At 41.5% G+C, this 21,825-nt stretch overlaps 1 protein-coding gene across 9 annotated transcripts; it reads right to left on the bottom strand.

Annotated features, from left to right (window-relative positions):
* Positions 1–2,548: 2,548 nt before the first annotated feature.
* Positions 2,549–21,217, bottom strand: ENTPD3 (ectonucleoside triphosphate diphosphohydrolase 3). 9 transcript variants are annotated; one of them, XM_071735401.1, is made up of 12 exons: positions 20,952–21,133; positions 20,065–20,113; positions 18,493–18,613; positions 16,408–16,458; positions 13,719–13,836; positions 12,418–12,568; positions 11,497–11,656; positions 9,243–9,473; positions 8,559–8,831; positions 8,351–8,461; positions 6,636–6,773; positions 2,549–3,343 (listed from the first exon to the last, which is right to left on the bottom strand). In XM_071735401.1, exons 2-12 carry the CDS (start codon positions 20,070–20,072, stop codon positions 3,110–3,112), a joined length of 1,596 nt encoding a protein of 531 aa, XP_071591502.1. In that variant the 5' UTR covers positions 20,073–20,113; positions 20,952–21,133; the 3' UTR covers positions 2,549–3,109. The 9 variants fall into 9 exon arrangements, with proteins under 9 accessions (XP_071591502.1, XP_071591504.1, XP_071591501.1 ...); XM_071735403.1 differs by lacking the exon at positions 20,952–21,133 and adding an exon at positions 20,492–20,668 and having other exon boundaries at positions 20,052–20,113; XM_071735400.1 differs by lacking the exon at positions 20,952–21,133 and adding an exon at positions 20,492–20,668.
* Between the last annotated feature and the right edge of the window lie 608 nt (positions 21,218–21,825).

The following is a 21,825-nucleotide window of genomic DNA, read 5'->3' as shown; positions in this document are numbered from 1 at the left end:
ACCTAAGCCTCCCCTGGCAGAGCTTTAAACCACGTGCTCTTGTCTCACTGATAGCAGCCTGGGAGAAGAAACCTATTCCCTCCTGGCTACACCCTTCTTTCAGGGAGTTGTAGAGAGTGATGAGGTCTCCCAAGTCTCCTCCAGACTAAACACATCCCATAGACTGTGGCTGAAAGCACCATCCTAGCACTGGTGTCATGGATGGAGCTGTCACACAGTGCCAGAGGAACAAGTTTGTTCTATTCTGGGACCCTGCTACAGCCAAGCTCCAGAGGCAAGTGTGGGACAGTTTCTATCCAATTGCTCTGTCCATAGAGCCCCGTGAATGGCATTTCCTAGAGAGCAAAGGCACAGTGTGAGCTCCCTGCAAGGCCTACAGGATGGACCTTTCCAGCCCAGAGCAGAGCTGCAGAGACAGCGTGATGGGGGGGGAGACGTTCCAAGGGACAGTGGCCAGAGAGGACCCTCACAGAGCTGCATGAGCCCAGGTCAGTGTTTGGCCAGCACTCCCTGCAGCCCCTCCCTGTTATCACCACTCTGCCAGAGATGCTGCTGAGGGAAAGGGAAGGAAGCCACGAGGGGCCCCATGGACCATCAGGGCACGGCAGAAAAGCTCCACGTCAGCTCACTGGGAGAGCTTTGTTGAACGTGCATCAACCTACTGACGAGTGCAGATTGCATTTGGCAGGAGTTTCACTTGCACAAACATTGTCAGCCAAAACATTTGCTGTGGAGAGCTTTGAGAGCAGGAAAGTGTAAGCAAAACGTATTGCAGAGCACTGCTGGAAAATAGGTCTGACCTTCATTCTTCTGGGGCTTCCATGAGCAGTGGAATGAAACATCCCAATTTATCTAAAGCACAGTCTTGTTTGTATGGTTTTGCTTTTATAATAAAAGAGAGCAAGTAAAAAATGCACTTAAGCAATTTTAAATGGTATAGATATTTTATGCAAGTGCTCAGGGAACGGATCATTAAAATGTTAATGAGCACTTAACTCCATCAGGCACTTATGAAGGTCCCAGTCAAAATACCATTACAGCAATATTATTTCACTGCACTTTACAACAGTACTATATTAATACATTTATTAAGCCTGTTATTTTTAAACAACATGTTCTAGGTCAAGTCAATGGATGATGGCTTTTGGGTTATTCCATTTTGCAGTGACTTGCAAAACCAGTATTTTCCATTTTCTTAATTTCATCTAAGATCACTCTCCAGTACTACTTAAATCTTGCTCTTTTTAATGACCTTTGCATGTTTCATAGCAGAGATGCTCAAAATATCAGCAGTGACTGCATTGATGACTCACTGAGTCTATGAGGGCTGCATCTGTACTACAAGTTGCATGCATGCATTTCAGCAGCTGTTAGGACTATAAACATCTGGAAAAGTCATGACAAAAACCACCAAACGTGGGCTGTGCCTTAACATCAATCATCAAAAATCATTCAGGACTTAAAGCTCAAGAACATTTTCTCCCATTAATACACTTGTGGAAACATATTCTGGGCTTGCACAAATGTTGTAGAGCAAGTAACTAGGTAACTGCCTTTCTACACAGAAAACCACTAATAAATTAAGTATAGACAAGCAGTTTTTGTCATATGATGTTCATTGCCATCTGAGTGAACTTCTATTGTTCCTGAAATAATAACTGAATTTAAAAGCTGAATTCAAACTCCCTAAATTGGGATATGATTGACTACCATATTCAGCGTTGTTTACTTTTCTATCCTCTGAACTGATATAATCAATGCTGAATTATGCTACGTGGTACAAATTCCTGCCATGTTTTTACTTTATGAGAAGTCTGTCACTCCCCCCATCCCAAAATCTCCACATGCATTTCATTTATCATCTTTTTTTAATTCTTTTGAATTCATAATCCAGTGTCGACCTTTGAGTGTTTGCACCAACAAGTACATCTCTTGCGTGCAACACCCCTGTGCAGAAACCACTACTCGGGCAGCCTCACAGGCTACAGCTTGTTAGCAACAGCTGTTGAATATGTCCCTGCTCTGTGTACCAGGGAGCACTGACAAGCATGTGCCAGCCTTTGCAGAGTTGTCCCACATAAAGCTGGCCACCTAGAGGTGTCCCATGGAGAGCTGTCCATTCCTGTTCCCAGTGCTGCTGAAGACCACTGAGGCCAGGAGAGTGGAAAGGCTGAACAAGGCACTGCTACTGCCATGGCTGCAGCTCCAGCATCGTGTTCCTAAATCCACTACAGAAAGGGTGTCCCAGTGGCCTGCAGGCTGGCTTCTCTTCCTCTTCGCCTTGGATGAAGGGCTTTAACATGTTAATGCTTCAGAGGTCTGAGACTCTATCCAGACAGTTGAAATAATATATGTACATGACCAGTCAGTGCTGATTGTGTCTGCCTGAGTTCAACCACACGTGGGGAATACATGCACATCAGTGATTCAGTATGAGAATTTACAAAGAAGTATTTATGTAAAAGATGGAGAAAAGGACACTGAGAAATCTAGTGGCTTCCAGAGGTGACTATGGAGACATGCTTCAAAAACAGGCTTTAAAATCCTGAGAGGTGCTGCCAGTTTATTCCACCTTTACGCAGTGGAGATCAGTCAGTTCGAAACAGCAATAAAACCAATTCTATCCCAGCTGTTCCTTTCAGTTCCTATCATTACTCAGTTTCAGTTTCAGAAATTAGGATTCTTGGGAGGCTTTTAGTTCTCTATTCCTACCTCCTACTATTCCCACCGACTTGTTTAATTTTATGTTAAAGAACTGCCACCATGATCAAATCCATCACCTCAGTTTACCAGTTAGCACAGAGTTAATGAACAGAAAACCAGTCATACGCACCTGACAGAAAAAGACTATTAAGCCTGTATCAAAAAGTGACACATCTGCCTACATTTTCTCTGCTGCAAACTGGACAAACTAGTTTTACAGAAACAATTGTCAAAATATTTCAGAAGCACTCCAATTCACCTTATAATAGATTCCTCTGTGTCTTGTGTCTTCTCTATGCTTCTGGTTCTGAAGTCTTTTTGCTGGTCTTTAATTTGCCCTTCATTTTTCAAAAATAAACTCCTACATAACTTAATAGTACTATAAAATTTTTGTTTGGTCTTCCATTCATTCTTGAATAAATACATGTTCCACAGGACTGATGTTCTTCTGCTTACGGGATACAATACACAGGTAAGCAAGGAAGAGAAAACACAGCAGTGCTGTAGCTGTGAGGAAGACGAGGAGCCCAGCAAACAAAGAAGGTTTCAGAGGTAACTGGATCATCTTGCCTTCTGATGGAATCATGTTCGTGAGGCTTAACATGTAACCAAGTGACCATCCAATACTGCTGTTACCAACCTGAAATAAAGACAGAAGAGTCCTGTTCCCATAGACTTTTCAATCAAAGAAAAGAGGTTCCAAAAGCTCAGCTGCTGATGATGGCAACTGCCCTTTAAGTTAGCAAGGAGAAAACTTTAGTGTAGTTTACAAAGAAGATACAGAACCACTTAAAATTGCCCTTATTTGTAGTTCCAGAGGATGCTAATAAAATTGGTTACTGGGTTAAAAAAGTGAGACACAGGTATTAGATGGACAGGTACAAGGATATGGCATATTGACATATATATGGGCAGGTATATATGCAGACAGCCAGTTATGGGATCTTCTGTGCAAGAAACACACTGGACAAAAAACCTCCAAAACACTACCTATTGTGCCTCTCAGCCAAATTCTAGGATGTTATTTAGTTCAAGAAAAAAACAAAACAAAAAACAGAACAACAAAAAAAAAAACCCAGAGAGTCCCACTGATATGGACAAAGAGGAGGAAGCCAGGGTCAAGTCCCCACAACAGGAGCTCATATTTATCATATTTAGTTCTGTGTCTGGTTTTGTGCAAGAAATGAATCAGTAAAAGGCTCTACCATTAAAAAAAAAAACAAAAAAATAACACCACCAAAACCCAAACAAACTGTGCGTGGACAGTTACTTAGGAACAGATGAAACAAAAGCAAAGGGGGTACATCTGTATTTGTTCCATGGTCCTCCTGCACTGCTAATTTGAGAAAAGTGTTACTCAATTTTCCACTGCGTTTTTCATTAAATCATCATTTGGCTACTTGGTAACTACAGGATCAAGGAGCAAAGATAGTGTCCCATGTCCTCCTCCCATGTTCCAGGCTCCAATACTGGTTTGTCTCTTTATAGAGAACATATAAACAAACATAACTTCCTCTTATAAATCAAACTACTACTCTTAATAATAATAAAAAATCTATTGTGAAATGGAGTGATAAAATAAGGGCAGGTATTTCAAGAGAAATCAGTGGAACTCTTTAAAAGCAGGCTATCCTCAAGACCCAGCTACAGGACATACATTTGTCTTACACTCTAGCATGGGTTGCTTTGGTTTTCAAAGGGCCTGCACCACTTCCAAACTACTCCAGATAGTTTTAGGGTATACTACAAGACAGACATAAAGCTCAAGCTGAGTTCTACAAGCAACCAGCTCTCCCAAACTCATTTAGTTTTCTATCTTTATTACAGGTCAGGTCATCCCACTCTGCTACTACAGAGTTTGCCTGAATGGTTGCTCCTGAGTAGTTTGCTTAAAGTTGGGAAAGCAAATTTGGGAAGGCAAACCTCTTTAGCTCTTCTTGAATAATAAGCGTCATGATGAAGCTGAGGGCTTAACTTTAATAAATAATTTAATGTCTTTAATGTACAGTTTTAAGCAGTCAGCCACTGGTTGTTGGAAACCATAAGGGCCTATAATATTTGATCCTTTCTGTAGCTGTCTATATCCTAATACCTTTTGTTTAATTGATAAAAAGAAAGCTAAGCAATAGTAATAGGATAGGTGAGCAAAGGACAGATGAGGTAAGATGGATGAAGGTGATTTTTCATTGCTAAAAGAAGGGAAAACCTCTCGTGAGGTTCAGAACTTTTGCAAATCATCTAGTTCCAGATCTCATCCAGATATTAGCATGGGGTTAAGATTCTTTTCAGTGGTTGTTTAAACTAATTAATAGGAAATATTCTTCCAGCATAGGCAAAAACCCCCACCCTCCACTCTCAGAGAAACCGCTGTTATCTCTGGGGTAGCTTAGATCATCAGTTATTCGATATTATTACTGTAGTTCTTTGAGGGGCAAATCTAATTAAGAGAATGCAGTCTTTCCTTTTGGAGTTTCATGATTATCCCAGTGCAAAATCTAGGTAACAAAGGTGTTATTATCCAATGAGCCTTTTGGGTTTCCAATTTGCTCAGTGTTTTTATAGTCTTAGCTAAATATAGAAAAGCATTTCTGCATTTGGTTGCTCCTACCTGCTGGGGACAATACAAGAGATATATAAATACCAAGAAAAACCCACCACCATCCCCATTAGGTTGAGATTTAGGAGCCCGAAGTAAGCTCTATGCTGATTTCCCAGTATAAGGATTAAACTCTGGAGACTCCTCCACAGCTGCCAAAAGTTCTCCACTGCAGGACAAAATAAGGTAAGAGAATCCTATTTGGTTCCTTAGTGCACCAGTAATAGATATGACTGTTCAGAAAACAGTCATATCATGATGATGGCAACTGCCCTTTAAGCTAGCAAGGAGAAAACTTTAATGCAGTACACAAAGAAGATGCAGAACCACTTAAAATTAACCTTATTTGTAGTTCCAGAGGATGCTAATAAAACTGGTTACTGGGTTACAGAAGTGAGATACAGGCTTGCTATTTCTCATTGACAGCTTGACAGCATGCCCTGCATTTAAGAACACTGCATGAAGATCTACCACCTACTGGTTTGTTGGTTTTGCATGCAAGCACTGAAGCATTTCTAAACTGTATGGAGAGTGAGACAGTCTGGGAAAGTGTTTTAGAATAAGGCTGTGTGAAGTAGGAGAGAGGAAAAGATGGAGTCACAGGGCACTGTGAGGACCACACTTCTTGATGTAACCTGCCAAGCTCAGAGAGTGGCACTGCCTTCTGATTTGGAAGCCAAGATTTCTTTGCAGTAGCTTTAAAGTGGATATTTACAAGTTCATTCCAACTACTCTGCTTCTTAGGAGATAAACTGAGGTCAGAGAAGAGATAAATGCAGCTATTACATAAATATTGTTGTAATCCTTCTCTCTTTGGCAACTGAAAGCCTCAATCAATATACATACTTATCCAGAGAACTAGATTATGACACAGATTGTCAGTTGAGGATAAAAACAGCCTCAGTTGCTTCATCACCACTCACTGCCTACAAACCAGCTCTGCTGGATCCCCCAAGGCTCTGCCAGCAGACAGAAAAACAGGATTTCTCCTGTCCAGCTCAGCAGGGTTAGCTCAAAGGCCTTGACTGGCAAAGTGATTCAAGCAGATCACCACCCCAGAGCAAGCCACTACCTTCAACAAGCTGGGGCAGACCTTAAAACACAATTATTTAACCCCATCTTAAAGCTCTTTGAAAAAACCGAGGCATCAACTCCAAATAATGCTGCAACCTTTGGAACCAGGCTGAATTTGCTACTGAGGCTTGAAAAGTGACTTTGTCTTATGCCAAACACTTGACAATCATTTACGAAGGCTGTTTATATTTTTGTTGGCTGCTGCACCATTATAAACTTCTTTGGATTAAGACAACAGTAAGAGGAAATCATTATTACTCACCTCCTTTTGAAAATGTATCTGTGGCCAAGTTTCTGCATCAAAGTGGTAACCATGTACAAGCAAGTAATAAATGAAATTGGCCGAAAAACAGTAGGATCTAGCATACTTTTCTTCAAATTCAGGCAGCATAAACTGGAGCTGAAAGCAAAAGGTTTTAAAAAACATGTACATTATGAAAACATATGCTTTCAGCTTTTGTAACTAGAGAATACTTTGGATTCTAATTAGAATGTATTAGAATTTTTCAAAAACACCCAGTAAAGCTGTAGACAATTAGATGTGCAAATACAGGAAAAGAAAAACCCTGCCAGTGATACAGCTTATGTAATAAAAATGAAAATAGGCATAAAAGTGCATATAAAAAGATTATGGATGTTACAGTTCCTAAATTTTCCATGTCAGCTTTTTAGATTAAAACTGTGGTAGGAAACCATGGCGACCAACCTGTTCAAGAGGACCACAGACACAGTCAACCTTGTATGTGGCAGGTAGTTACCACATGGTGATGCTAAGTTACAACAGGAAATGCCAGCAACAACATGAATGCAAACAGGGCACCAGTTTGATGGTCTGAGGGACCTTCCTACAGGTTTAAAACAGGTCTGCAAATTTACTCTAGGTTCACACTAACAGAGCTGAGATCAAAACAGGATATAAGGAATATTGCAGAACTGGAACCATTAAATAGAGATGCCTGCAAGTTACACAGAACATGTTGTACCACAAGACTGCTCTTTGGATGTCAGTTGTGACCCGGGGTGCTCATTTGGATCATTAATATCTGTTAGAATTCTCAGACCCAAGCGAAGTGCTTTGCTCTCCAACTGTGATCTCAAAGTGCTGTTTCAAGTCCCAAGAAGATCAGGACCCACATGTCACAACACATACAGACAGATCAAACAAGCTGTAAAATGAAGATTTGCTGGGTGAAAGCTGTTGGGAAAAGGTCATGGATTGCCATCTGGGAATAATTTGCTTTACTTGCTTTTCTTAGTATAAGTAATATCAAAAAATGAGACTGTATCTTTCCCTCAGATGAACACTGGGAGGACAAAAATGAAAAAAAAACTGCCTTCCTTTACTGCCTTCCAGTAAAGATTCTTCAGGCAGCTGCACCAGTTCCACCTCATCAGCTTCAACTACACCGCATCAGCTCTGCGCTACTGTGCAAACACAGATAATGTGGGATACAACTGATAAGTACTAACTGCTTTGAATATCTAGTGACAATGCTGATAATATGTGTGGTTGAAGTGTCTTTTTAATGGGTGTTAGCCTAGCAGTGTTTTGTTTTAAAATTTAAATGGATGAGCCTTCCAAAAAATTCCACCAGGGCAATCTCCAATTCCCTGAAATGCATAAATACATATCCACATATATTCATTTGCAACAGCCCTTCCTATCTTTGTGACATCAGCTCTACAAAGCTCAAAGATAAGGGGAAAATGAATGCATTACTTGGCCACATTTCAATATAGGCCAGAAACTTAGAATCAAGTGGGATGAAATTTCCAAACTTAGTTTTAAGCATGCCAGAAATACTACATGGCTTGAAGTACAAAGCGAGAAACAAACGTTGAGGTTGATACAGACCTTCTGAAAAGTTCTGAATACTTGTCCTGTCCATATTATTTTCATATCTCCCTTTTACAGATAGAAGAGAGAAACAAAATGGAATAATAAAAAAAAAAAAAAAGCTCAAACAATTCACATACCTGTGCCCAGCTCTGTGAACAGAAAAACCACATACTTGAATTGAAGTCAGCTAGAGAGAAGTGCCCAGACAAATTCAAAGCATTAATTGTATAGTAGAATCCTGAGAAAGCCTACAGAAAAGGAGTAGATGACAGGTCTGTTACTTTCGGAACTACAGAAATAAAAAGCAAGCAAGCTCAAAAGGAAATCCTGTGTTTGAAAACCTACCACAAAATTCCCTTTAACTTTCGGCTGATAGATTTCATTAAATGGGCAGTCTTCTCTGTCTCTGCAAGCAGTGAAGTTAAACAATAAAGAAACCATCTCCTGGCACAGACCTGGGTCTCCAGTTCCATGGAAGTTCACAAGCTGGTTTGGGTAATAAGTTGCTGGTCTCACAGACTGTGTACAAAGGCTACCAGAGAAGTGCTTCATTGCTAATGCAGTATTATAATTCTGAGGGTAACATGGATTATCCACATGAGAACTGGTGTTTGATTTCTGGAAGAAAAAAAAAAAAAGGAAAAACATAACCCAAACAATAAAGGCTACCCAAAAGCAAGAAAGAGCTAATTTGACATTAACTAGGGGAATCTTTTTAAACCTTATATGCATGCACTTCTCTGTCATGGATGATTATTGTAATTCATAGAAACTCCTTTCTCAAAAAAAAAACCCAAAACATTGGCAAGATCATCAAAACACTATCAAAACTAGATGGGCCACTTTGTCAAATGGTAAAAACCTCTAGCCAATTTTTAGCAAACACAAAGATCTATGAAACCAAAGTGCATTTGTCCACAACTAGGCACAAAAGAGCTCTTATTGGGATCTCTGAACTCCACCAAAGAACCTGCTCAGACAATTACAGAACACTAGCAAGAGCAGTATCACAAAGAGCCTTAGACAGACCTGGAGCAGCAATGCTAAAAACTTTTTCTCAGCTTCATCTCTCCCATAGCACTGGAAACTGTGAGTATAAACATTGTAGTTGTAGCCATACAACTTCACTTGCAAGGTGCTGTTGGAATTCTCCTGAGTGTCCTCTGGAATGAATGAAATTTGAGCAGAAGCTCCTCCAAGATCCAGTGCACCCACAGTTTCTTTTCTGTACGGATGAACCCATGTCCTCCAAAGGTTCCTCTACAAGTGAAAACAAGGCTAATTAGAAGTACAATCTGCTTGTTCTCCCTTCAAGTTTTTCCACCCTTTACTTAACTTTTTAAGACTTCCCCCCTCCCTCTTTGTCTTGCACCCTTTATAAAAAAATCTTAACCCTCAGGAAAAGACACAGATGTTTTCTAAGTAAGAGGGATGTACTTTCATGGAGTGAAATGACCTTGAAAGATGGAAAAAGGAATGCAGCAAAGCTTTCAAGTCAGAGGCAGCACAATGATCAAAGCACAGGACTATCCAGATCAGTTTCTTTATTAGAAAGAAAGAATTGAAGTCCAGATACCCATGAGATCTTGACAAAATCTGGATAAAAATAGTATGAAGATTTGCTTGCTTCAAAGCAAGAAGAATTTTTAAAGGGATAGAATATTAAGAAATCGCAGAGAAAAAGAGTGAAAACAGTGTAAAACAGAAAAGTCAAACAAAACCTCCACCGAAGTCAAAAGAACAAGGACCCCTAATCTGCACATTTCATTTACTGAAACTGCAGTGGCAATAAACCCAATCCATTCAGCTGGCATTTTTCTCTATTACCCAAAACAACCTTCAAATTGTGTATTTGATCTACACAGTCAGAGTGGAGAATAAAGCTTCTGCATGATTATCTATCTCAGTATGCATTGTAGTACCAAGCACGATGACATAAATGTATACAAAAGAAACTCCATGGACCAGCAAATATATTCACAAGAAAATTCTACAGTGAAAAATTCCTATTAAAAGCCTCTAGCAGAATTTGACTCAGCCAATTGTCACAAGAATGGCGAAAAGTTTCTCTCTCCTGCTTGTGATATTCCACATCTAGGTCTTCACATGACTCTGTACTAATCTGGCTTCAAAATGACTTGCAGTTCCTCCAGTAGTCCTTGTAAATCTACCATATGGAATTTGATATTTGGATTATTAGAATTAATGTGGTAGAAGACTGACACCACTCTGAAGCTCAGTGTGTCATTTTTGTTGCATGAAATGCATACAATGAGAAAAATTCCTCCAGAACGTGTGATTCCAATACCATTCTTCTTAATTTTGCAAGAGTCAACAACACATTCAGCATGGGCTATCAGTCAAATTACCAACAACTAATTACTGCTTATTAATTTCCATGATCTAGGAACCATTTCCATGATCTAGGAACCATTCAACCAGGACAGCTAACATTACTGGGGTTTGGTTGAAATTTTTTTCATCCTAGTGACACTATCTAGAAGAAGTGCAGTTGATGCTAAGGGCAGCACACTGCTGCCATGAATGAAGAGAAGCAGCTGCCAATCATCTTGGTACAGCTTTTACTGGGAATGAAATTATACTAAATATCTACATAGAAAAAGGGATTTTCCAACACATTTGACTCCTTCTCTGCTATGCTGGGTTCCAGGACAGCACAAGTATCTTTGTAGTGGCATCACTTTGTCTGCACAAGACAGTTGGCATCACAGCCCACTGCTCATAGCCCTCAGCTTTTCAAGCAATATTGGAATGCTCTGTATGTCAGTGATTTCTGGTTCAGCTGAGGCACATGTGGCCACCTTCACCACTTCACTCTCATCTGCTTAGGAAATGAGCAAACACTGTCAAACAATTTGGAGAAGCTGTGCAGATCCTTGACCAGTAGAGCTGCAGGGACAGAATCCACCTGAAGAAGTCACAGAAAACATCTTCAGTTGACACCACTGTCAAGACAACCAACCCTGGTCCAACTTAGCAGGCCAATGCATTTAAGAGCAATGCAACATGACTTCCTACGTAAGGCATCCAGTGTCACATAGGGAAAAGCCTAATTTTGTGGATCAACAATTTTACTGCATTCCTGTAGCATCATATTCCTTGCATTGCTCTATTACTGCCCTAGAAAGACCTGATTATATATTTCAGTGCAAAATGGAAGTTACAGCAATGATATTTTATCAAGCATGTCCTCTCAAACTTCTCATTTATAAGAAACAGAAAAAAAAAAAAACAACAACACATGCATTTTTTTTCCACACACCTCTAAGAAATTGCCCATTAAATAGTTGGCTGTTATCCATCCATACACCCCTTCCTCTGGCCCAGTTATGATTTGTGCACCCCTAAATTCAAAAGGTAGTGTTCCGAAGTAGTTTTGAATGGCTGCAAGGACTTCATTGGCTGCTGTTTCATTTTGCATCCTAAGCAAGTCACAAAACATGAGACACTGAGCATGTGGAAAGGCAATTTCATATGTATTGTTCACTGACTACAAGAAAACTCCTACAGTCACCTAATAAAAACCAGACATTTTTTTCCCCAATGAGGAAGCTTATAATAGGGTACAGCCAAGTATCCAGCATCACTACAGCAGGCAGCTTCCCCATGATGTACAAACTTTGCTCTATCATTCAAGTCCATGGGTGTTCTGTTTCTTATATATACTTTTCTTTTTGGTGAAATGAGTGCTGTTATGACAGCTGCTGGTTAAAACTGTCCTGAAGCCTTTCCTCCCACTCTGTTTAGCCACGGAACAAACATAAAAAGCCAGTTTGTGCCAGGGCTAAAGCCACTGACAGACCCCAAAAGCCACATTACACCACATTCACTCTCAGAAAGCTTTGCAGTGTCTAGCTTTAATCTGTCTTTTCTGCCCACAGATATGCACATTCTCTCTCTACCTAAGACTGAATTTTAAGACAGATTTGGAAGAGAAAATTAAACCCTTGGCTTCTCCAGAATAAAGCAAGCATTTCTTTTTGATATGGCATAATAGAGAATTTTTATCCAGCCTCGCTTTCTCTATCAAAACAGTTAATTAAATTAAATTGGCTGGGCTCCCTTTCCTCTTGAGTTGGCCAATTTCCAACAGATAAAAATGTGTCCAGTACATTTTTCACATTCTGTTTTCACAGACTGCTATCCTAGTACTCATACAGTGGAGTTCAAGTTTCTACCATACCTCAGTAGTCTCATGCCAGCTGTAGCCCCCAGATAAACAGAAGTGTTTTTATGCAGATGAACTGGTATTCTCTCCTTGACTTTATTCAGACACTCATCAAAGGGTTTGGCAAGAGCTCCAGGGTTACTCTCATAGCTGGATATACCAGGGCCTAAAAGAGAACAAGTAGATTGATTTCATTCTGCTTTGCCAACTACAAATTCACCCAATTAGCAAACAGCTGTGGAGAGACAGTTTCCCCTTTCCCTCCTGTAATTGCAAACAAAGATAGGATGGTTGAAAACTGTGAGTGCTTTGAGTAAAATGCAGGGACAGTCTCAGCTGTGTGAGACAGAAAAGATACATGCAAACTGTTTGCCTGTATTTCTACATGTATACATATACACTTATGGTACCATAGATAGAGTGAGATATACAGTATAACCATATAAAAACACAATGATAGCAGTGCTATATTCATGAGGAAAATAGCAGATGGCAGGTGCTGCAGAAAATAGTGTATCTAATGGATACAAAATTTCTCTGTTCTGCTAAAGCACAGGAAATCTGTCCTTCCACGACCTAGGATAAAGATTTCCTTATCTGGCTTGCCACAACTGTCATGGACACCATGGCCCCTCCACCGATCACTGTTCTCAGCTGAAAGTAAAATAAAGAAGATTCTGCAAGGAACAGCAGGTGAAATTTCAAGATGCACACAAATAGCTCTTGAAGTCAGAGGTTCAAGTCCAGGCTAGTGCATGAACTCTAAGTATTTCACATCTTTCCAAATTTCCAAAGCCTTCAAGTGACAGGAATGAGCATTCACAATAATCTGGACTCCTCCATTTTGCTACTTCTTTTTTCCCTGGAGGCAAAGCAAAATCTAAACCCATTAAAATAAACTCAGAAAGTATTCCTCTGTCATTTTTTTTTTTCAAGAAGAATAACTCAGTTTCTCTGGTTTTTCTCACACCAGAATTCTTAGAGGCAATATTCTTAATGAGTCAAGAGAGGAGCTAGCAGAGTGCACTCCACCTCAGCAGGCTGGCCACCATTCTTGCAGGCTGCAAGGACACACCATCAGGCACATAACAGTGCATTACTTCTGTGCACACTACACTTGCTTTCCCTTCCTTGTTCTAGAATACCCAAGAATGTCAACACATATATTTAATGCTGAAGACAGAAATGTTGGTGCTGTTGTGAAATCATTGCTTGCTATTCATCTCAATTCCAAATGAACTGCATAATTTAGGTATGCACTTCCAGATAACATCTTGGAGGCTAGGAAGAGGTAAGAAAATTCAATTTGAACTCACCTTTCACACTGCACTTGAAGGTTTGGGTTACTACTCCCGTGTCATTTTCTTTTTCTGCTGGCCATTCATAGACATAGACAGTAGTCCTAGAGGATCCAGCATCCAGGACTATTCCATACTAGGGAGAAAAAAAAAAAGAACACATTAGATCAAGAAACAAACAGTGACATCTTAAAGGCCCATATGCAGCTGTAACTCTTTGCACCATCAAACTCTTCAGAACATGTATGCACAGTGTATTTACAAGAGAGATTAATTCTAGTGTGAGGCACTTGGCATGAACCCAACAGCCAAGCACAGAATGTATTTGGCTGCAAAACAAAGAACATAACCACTTATCTTCAAAAACTAATTCAACGGGGATGGGGAATGCACATCTAATTTCAGCATCAAGTTAAAAATCCACACTGACACAGATATTGCTGTGTTAGGACCTGATTTTCCAGCGAGTTCATTTTCCATCACCGCAGCTACACTTCCTGGACACTGGAGGGTTTGGTACCTAAGCACACACTTTAGATTCAAGGATGCACAAGGGATCCATAAAGCTATGAGCAATGAGGTTAAGTAGATAGTAGTCCACAGTAAGAATGGTGTAAACAAGCCCAGTTCTTCCTAATTGCCTCATAAACCTCTCTCTTAAGAGTAGTTTAGGCACTGAGAGTTTGCCACTGAAAACAGGCTGTGCCAGAGTGTGAGACAAAGAGGGAAAGAGAATCAACATTACCCCATGTTTATTTATGAAGTATATGAGAAATATTTAAGTGACTCACCCCAGGTCACCTCCTCTCTAATCTCTATGAGACTAATGCAGTTTCTCCATCCCATTCCACTGCTCACCAGACTAGCATTTACCCCTTTTCCATCTTTTCTGGCAGCAGCAAACTTTATCAACTAGGAAGGCAAACTTAATGAAGGGTAGATAACTGCAATGTTGCTTTATCCTCTTTTTGATCTCTCAAAGTACATTTAGCAGCCCCCTCCTCCAAAGCCATCTAGCTGGTAGGAATCACACAGTGTAGGGTTCATTTCTCTGTCAACATTTTTTTTTCTTTTAAAAAGGACAGATGCCCAGGACACTGACAATACTAAAAACTGAGAGCCTCCATCTGGCTGCAAAGCAGTAAGAGCCCATGCAGCAGGCCAATAAACTTCATCCCACTGCCTCCCTTGGGAGTCTCAAGTCTAAGAGAGAAATATCACTGCTTCAGGTGGCAGACCATTCACCTTCCACACCTCATTAGTTTCCAGCTTTGACTGTCATCTTAGAAACTCTTGGCTCCCAAAGAACTACCAGCTATCCCAGTCTAGTCTGTTTCCTAAAGGACTTTTATATAATGAAAATGCCATTTATATTTATCCAGATTATATTTACCCAGATCAGCTAAAAGGTGAATTATGTACTACGAAACCACTACACCATCAGGTTCCATTCAAATAACTACTTTAGCAAAGATACTTTGAGTGGATTTTGTGTCCTTGGAAGTCAGAAGAGTACTCTGGAGACACATAATAGAGTAACAGTCAATCTGTTTGAGGGCTATTAATTAAATCTAGTCTCTGTCAGCTCAAAGTGCCAACCATAAGCTTTTAACCTAGCCACTTTCAGAGCTAACTATCCTGTCCAAGCAGAGCTGGCAGATAATGGAAATACTTTTACCTGAGCTAGCTGTGGAGTTTTTTGACCTACTTCCATCCTCCTCTGCATCTCCCAGCCTCTTTCCTGAAAGGTACAGATTTCCATCCCAGAGAATAGTGGTGTGCTTACATGAATTAATGTGTTACTGCCAATTTTATTTTCTTCTTCCTCCTTCTCCTGTTTTTCCTATACAGTCTCCTGTTTCCTAGAAGAGATGCTTGTTGTTTTAAAAGGACTCTTGGGTTCATTTCAGAATGACTCCTGAAGCTCCTCAGAACTTGTGTGAGTTCATGCTCTGTCAACTGGCCCCATGCAGTCTCATGAAGTCATCATCAGTGACAAGTATGCCAGATGTTAGGATGAGGATTAGTCTTTAATTAAAAATACAGAAATTACAGAGAATGTGGCATTTTAAGAGGGTAAGAGAATTCTACATGGTTTGTCTCATCCTGCTGGCTAAGACAAACTGGTTGAATTAAAATTCTCTGGTGAAATTACACTTCTGCCTAAGCTGCAAATCAAATTACCTTTGGCTGCCCTTTAAGGACAAGCAATGCCTTCCTGTTTCAAAATGCATTGCGTGGGACTGGGAACAGGAAAACCCTTGCTCTGGCATAGGAGCCATTAAAGAATAGGAAAAAAGGGGAGGGGGGGGGGAAGGATAAAAGAGGAGAAGAAGGAAAAAAGAAAATTGAAAAAAGAAAAAGGAAAAACAGATTAAGGAAAACAGAAAAAGGGGGAAAAGGGAGAAAAGGGAAAAAGGAAAAAAAGTGGGGAAAAAAGGGTCATAATCCCAATAGGGAAGGAAGGACAAAGATTTTCAGCCTGAATCAGGAGGATGCACAGATTCTTAAAGCAGGCCCAGTTATGATGTCTTACCTGCCTTCCATTCACTTTGGAAAACTGCCATGAGAAGCTAGCAAGCCAAACCAATTACAGGGAAAACAGAGGCTACAAAGGTAGGTTCATGCTAGAAGTGCACTTCAGTTCAGCTACATAGGTTTGAACTACTTTTAATCAAGTATAACATCTACAAACAAGGCAAAATACCTCCTTAGGGCCAAAAGATGTGCAAAATCTAGGTGTAGAAAACTGTAGCACCTGGGGAAGCAAATTAAAGAAACACAGTAATGAATGGGGAGGTTTTCCTCTTCAAGGCTCACAAAACATCAGTAGACAAACAAATTTTTTGACTGCTATAAAGGCTCATTACAGTCAGAGCCAGCATCATTTAAAATTCTGGGCTTCCTCAGACTACAACCCTAAGGATGTTTGTGCTCTCTTCATCACTGGTCTGGCTTTGTGGTGTGTGTCAATGAGTCACGAGTTCTTTCATTTCCTCAGCCTCATGCACATGGGCAGGTCCTTCCTTCACAAATCACTGGATGTATCTTCAGATAACTCAACAACCAAGGAACCAAAATATTTAATTTTGCAACAACATTTGAGAACATCAGCAGGTAATTTATCTTTCCTGCCACAAAGGCATGAACCTAGACACTCTCCACATGCAGCCTGGGAAAGAGCTCTTATGCCACAGACAACATGAACTCCAGTTATCCTTCAGTAGACCTTTTTGTTTCATAGAGAAGAGCCAGAAGAAGAATGAGGACTTTTAAAAAAAGTTTATTTTCATCACATTATTGCCTTATTTAATTTTAATCAACCGCTAACTTCAGGACACTGCCACTTTCAGGCTCCACCATATCAGCAAGGTACTGGAGGGTTTTACACTTGCATACCAAGGTCCTCCCTCTGCTCCTGAAGAAGTATTTCTTGAGAGTATTTAATAATTCACAAAGGACTACTCAGCATCTCAGGAATCAAGTATATGACCCTCCATATCAACTGGGATGGGCTTACAGCCCACAAAGAAATCCAAAGGCAAGGCACCTAGCAGGTGAAACACCAGTTTTCCTCCAGAGCCAGCCTTGAAGCTATTCTGAATCTGGAAATTCCAAGTACCTCTCCACTTGAACTGGCTCCAGATGACCAAGGTGGATCTAATGTTTGCTCAAAGAGTAAGGCAGATAATTTTACCATCCTAAATGTGAAACTGCATTAATCACATACATAACTGATGTTTAGGCTGTCTTTCAGATAGTGGCTTCAGTTTACAAGTCAGCCCAGTCTTGCCTTGCATGACAACTGGCAGGATGTAAGGCTGCTGCAAGCAGAAATGTGGGGCACAACAGGGAGTAAACTTGAGGCATAAAGTCCCCATGCAATATCGCAGCACACACGCCCTGCTACACTGCACAAACACATAAAACATATCAAAATACACTTTCATCCCACTGACTAGTACACCAACAAGTGATTCAGACAAAGCCAAAGGTGTTTATAATCCCATTAATTGCAATGAGACATTAGCCTATTGGTATCAGTATGTGAACTATCCAGTTAAATGTGTACACACAGGGGAAGGCAGAAAGGAGGTGGAAGAGGATCTGACAGATTTTATATGCTTGTAGCTATCCTGAGAAAAAGCACAGAACTCAGACTGCACAGCTTCTCTTGAAGGCAGATTTGTCCTCCTTGTATACATCTCTCACTGAAGGATCTGCACATTCTGCACTACAAGGCAAAGCCTCAGTTGCAGAGTATTTCAGTTTGTCCTTACCAGTTTGTTCTGCCCCTCCTCATGAAGCTACTTTGCTCCTATTAATATCCAAGTCCCAACATGCAGTAAATCATAAAGTCCACACCTTTTGATACTCAGTTTGCAAAGACTTGAGCATAAGCTTCCTAGCTGTGCCTGGGGGGCAGAATTAAACCCCAGGCATATCCCACTTCAAAGTGATTTAAAAATTACTTCTATCTCTGGTAAAAAATAATAACAAAAAAATGAATAAAAACAGGCTTTGCCTGGCTTTCAGTCCTGAAGAAAACATTACATGATAGGCATCACAAGGAATCAAGGAATGCTTTCCTTGCTTTGCCATTGACTCTGTGATCTTGAGCAATTCTCCTTCTCTCACAGCTTGTTTTCCCATGACAGAAATGTGATTAAATGCCATTAATTTATGGCTGTATCTTTATTTGAACCACCCCATAAAAATCAGTTCGGAAAGGAACATTATTAAGTAACAGATCAAAACATTGGTCTCCTTCCTTATGTATTCTAAGACTTACCTTAAGCCCTGGAGAGAGGATCTGTTGCTGATTTATCTGAATCACTGCAATAGCAATGACAAGAATTATGCTTAGAAGAAGGAACACTTGAGCAACAACGCTTGGGGTTCTGGTGAGCATCCTGAAATAACAAAAAAGAGAAGCACTGAAGAAATGTGAAAGGATTCTGTGATTCTATCTTGAGGCCTGAAGCCGTGAATCAAGTTGAAACTCCTCCTCTCATTTTGTCAGCCACATTACACTACATGAAAATTTTATGTTCACCCCCAAAACTACCTGGTGTTTCCCTACTACTAACTTTTTATTGTCTGGAAGGGGTATGTTTATATTGTCATGCTAATGAAGGGCAGATTTCGCCCTCAGGTGCTGGTGTGATCACTTCCCACCTTGCCCACATGCAGATGCATGCTCACCATCTCCTGCTGCCTCAGGAAATGAGAGCAATGGGCAGGCTGGAGCTAGTGCCCACTCAGTGATCTCATGTACACTTACACCTTAGACACAACCAACAGCCACGCAGACATAATGCTGGCAGCTGCTGAGTGCAGTTGGATGGTTCTGCCAAAGATGCAAGGTCAGCATCACTAATAGGTGCGGACCACTTCAGCAAGACACAGAGGAGGTTTTAAGAACGTTGAAACTTGGCAACCTTCTTCTAACTGCTACATTCATAAAGTATGTTTGTGTGCACATCTCTGTGCATATTAATGCAGAGCCTATTATTAGCACTTTGCACTACACATAGCATATAACATACAAAGTAATCACCGATCTTGCGGTGAGAAGTGACTAAATCTAAGTCAATCTAATATGCAGTTGTTTAGACAAACCCAAGGTGATGTGAAACATGCATACTGATGATGAGGCTGTTTTTTCCCATCCTCTAGAAAGGATTTCTAGAATTCAGATGTGGCTTAGGTTTCCTGTAATTTCTGTTCATCCTTTACTTTTGCATGTCCCCAGCCAGGCAGCTCTTCACCCCAAAAGGCCTTTCAGTACCTCCAAGACTGACAATCCCTACACCAAAAATTATTACACTCCATAGGGGTTAAGGAGGAAAGAAGCAGCTGGTGGGACATGGCAAGCTTAGAAAAATCAGAGGAACACAAAAAGGATAATTTTTCTGCCTTTGTCATTTTCAGAAACCAGACATTTTGACATAGAAACATCAAGTTAGTCGGGCATGATCTATCTGGATTCCCATTTCTTAATTCTTTCTTACTGATGGTGGAGTATAAGAAAGATAAAGATTTTAATGAAGTATCAAAAAGCAGTTGCATTCCATTATCAAAAGGACATAATCCTGAAGCAAGAAACAGCATAAACACACATCTCCCACACCCAGTTAAGTGCACTGGGCCACACAGGAACACACTGGGAGGGTAACTTTCTACATCTTATTTCAAGTAAAAGGAATTACTGTCTGGAAAGGAAAATGGACTGACCTTCACTGCACCAACATTTTAGTTTAACTATGTTATATACACATCTGCATGAATGACAGTGCATATTATCTGTTGACATTCCCTCTCCAAAGTCACCTGAAACTTCAAACTCACATTAGGTACCAACCTGTTCATTCATAGGGTGGGTAGGGAAGCACTGTATCTTTCTTCACACTCTAACCGGAGAAATAAAAACACATTATCCATTTATTTTGGCAATGGTGTACAGGTGAAAAAAGTGCTGAAGAAAAAGCAACAACAAAACAAAAGAAAACAATCCAACTCCCCACACCCACAGCATTTTGAAACCTGCAACTGAAAACCTGTGAGGAGGTCTCACAGACCTTCCTTCAGAGAGCAAATTAAAGAGTAAAAACAAGCACATGGACTCAAAATCAACACCGAACCTCAAAGCTTCCCATCAGATCACTGTCGCCCCGGGGTGAGAAAGCTTCACACAATAACTGTGATTAGCGAAAAAGCACAGTTTCCCTCCCCCTCCCTCAGCCCCCCAAAAGAAAAAAAACACGGGGGAGAGGCAGCGACACAGACACCTGAACCCCCACGGCCCGGCCCAGCCCGGTCCACCCCACGCTGCCGCGGCGGCACCCACGCACTCACCCCCTTCCCCTCAGCGGGGCGCCCGTCGGGAGGAAAACCTCCCCTCAGCCCGGCTCCCGATTCGGGGAGGTCCTCCCCCTGCCCTTTCTCCGGTACCCTACGAGCCCTGCGCCGCATTCCCACCCACTTCCGTAACTCGGGGTTTACCGCCTCCGTCGGGAGCTGAGGAGGGAAGGCGCCGGCCGCACCTTCGGAGAGGGAAGGTGGAGGCTGCGAGCGCCCCTCGTCCTGGCGGGGCTGGCGTGGGGAGTCAGCCGGTGGGTTGCTGTCTCTCTTCGAAATGGATTATAAATAAATAAAACACTAAAACCACACAAGCCTCCCCGTCACACACACACCACCTCTAATCCAAAAGCAGCTTGCAGGTAAAAAAAAAAAAAAAAAAAGCCCTACTTGAAGATAAAATTCCCGATGAATTTATTCAAGCAGATCCGTGGCGAACCGACGCACGCACCCGATGCGTTCCCGCCCCCAGAGCTGCGGCGGAGAGGTGCCAGGAGGGGGTGAGGCTGTGCCTAGCGAGGGGTGCTGTGAGCTGCCGGAGGAGGAGGACGAGGGCCCGCAGAGGAAGAGGGGCCCTGGGGTGCGGTGCCTTCCTATCAGCCCGGCTCATCCACCGCTGCTGCCGGACAGGCTCCGGAGAGGGGGGGACAGGTCGTGCAGAGACCAACCATCCGCCTCCGAAACCCCCGCAACGCGGCCGCGTCTCTCTCTCTCTCTCTCTCCTTTTCCTCCCCACCACCTGCTCTCTCCGGAAACGCCGATCTGGCGTTGCCTGCAGCTGATACAGCAGGATATTGCTGGCTTTCCCTAAATCATAATCCTCAGTTCCCTGCCAAAGCAAAGGGAGAAAGAGGGTTTTGTCTAGAGATGCCATTGTGGGTGAAGGAAGGGTATAGATAGCCCTGTCTCTTCCAAAAGGAACAACTGCTTTCTCAGGAGGGCTTTTCTTTCCCCTCAGAAATTAACTAGCCCTCCACTCTCAAGGCTACCTTTCCATTCAAGTTCAAGTATACTGGCCCTGCTTATTTTAGATGAGGTTCTTGCCAAAATTAGCTAAGTGGAGGTAGCACATACCCAAAAACTTACATAAAAGCAGCCCCACTGAGATCCTGCTCCCATCACGCCTCCAACCTGTGTGATGAGCTACGGCCAAGGATCATCCTACAGCCTGCAGGGTGGGTTTGCCAGAGATGAGCTCTGGAATCACAGTGAGACATTTCAACCACTTTGCCACCACTTGCTTATTGTTCTAGGATTCAGTCAC

Source organism: Heliangelus exortis, chromosome 2, assembly GCF_036169615.1.
Source record: "Heliangelus exortis chromosome 2, bHelExo1.hap1, whole genome shotgun sequence".
In the NCBI taxonomy this organism is placed as follows: Eukaryota; Metazoa; Chordata; class Aves; order Apodiformes; family Trochilidae; genus Heliangelus; species Heliangelus exortis.
This window is presented reverse-complemented; position numbering and strand designations above follow the sequence as displayed.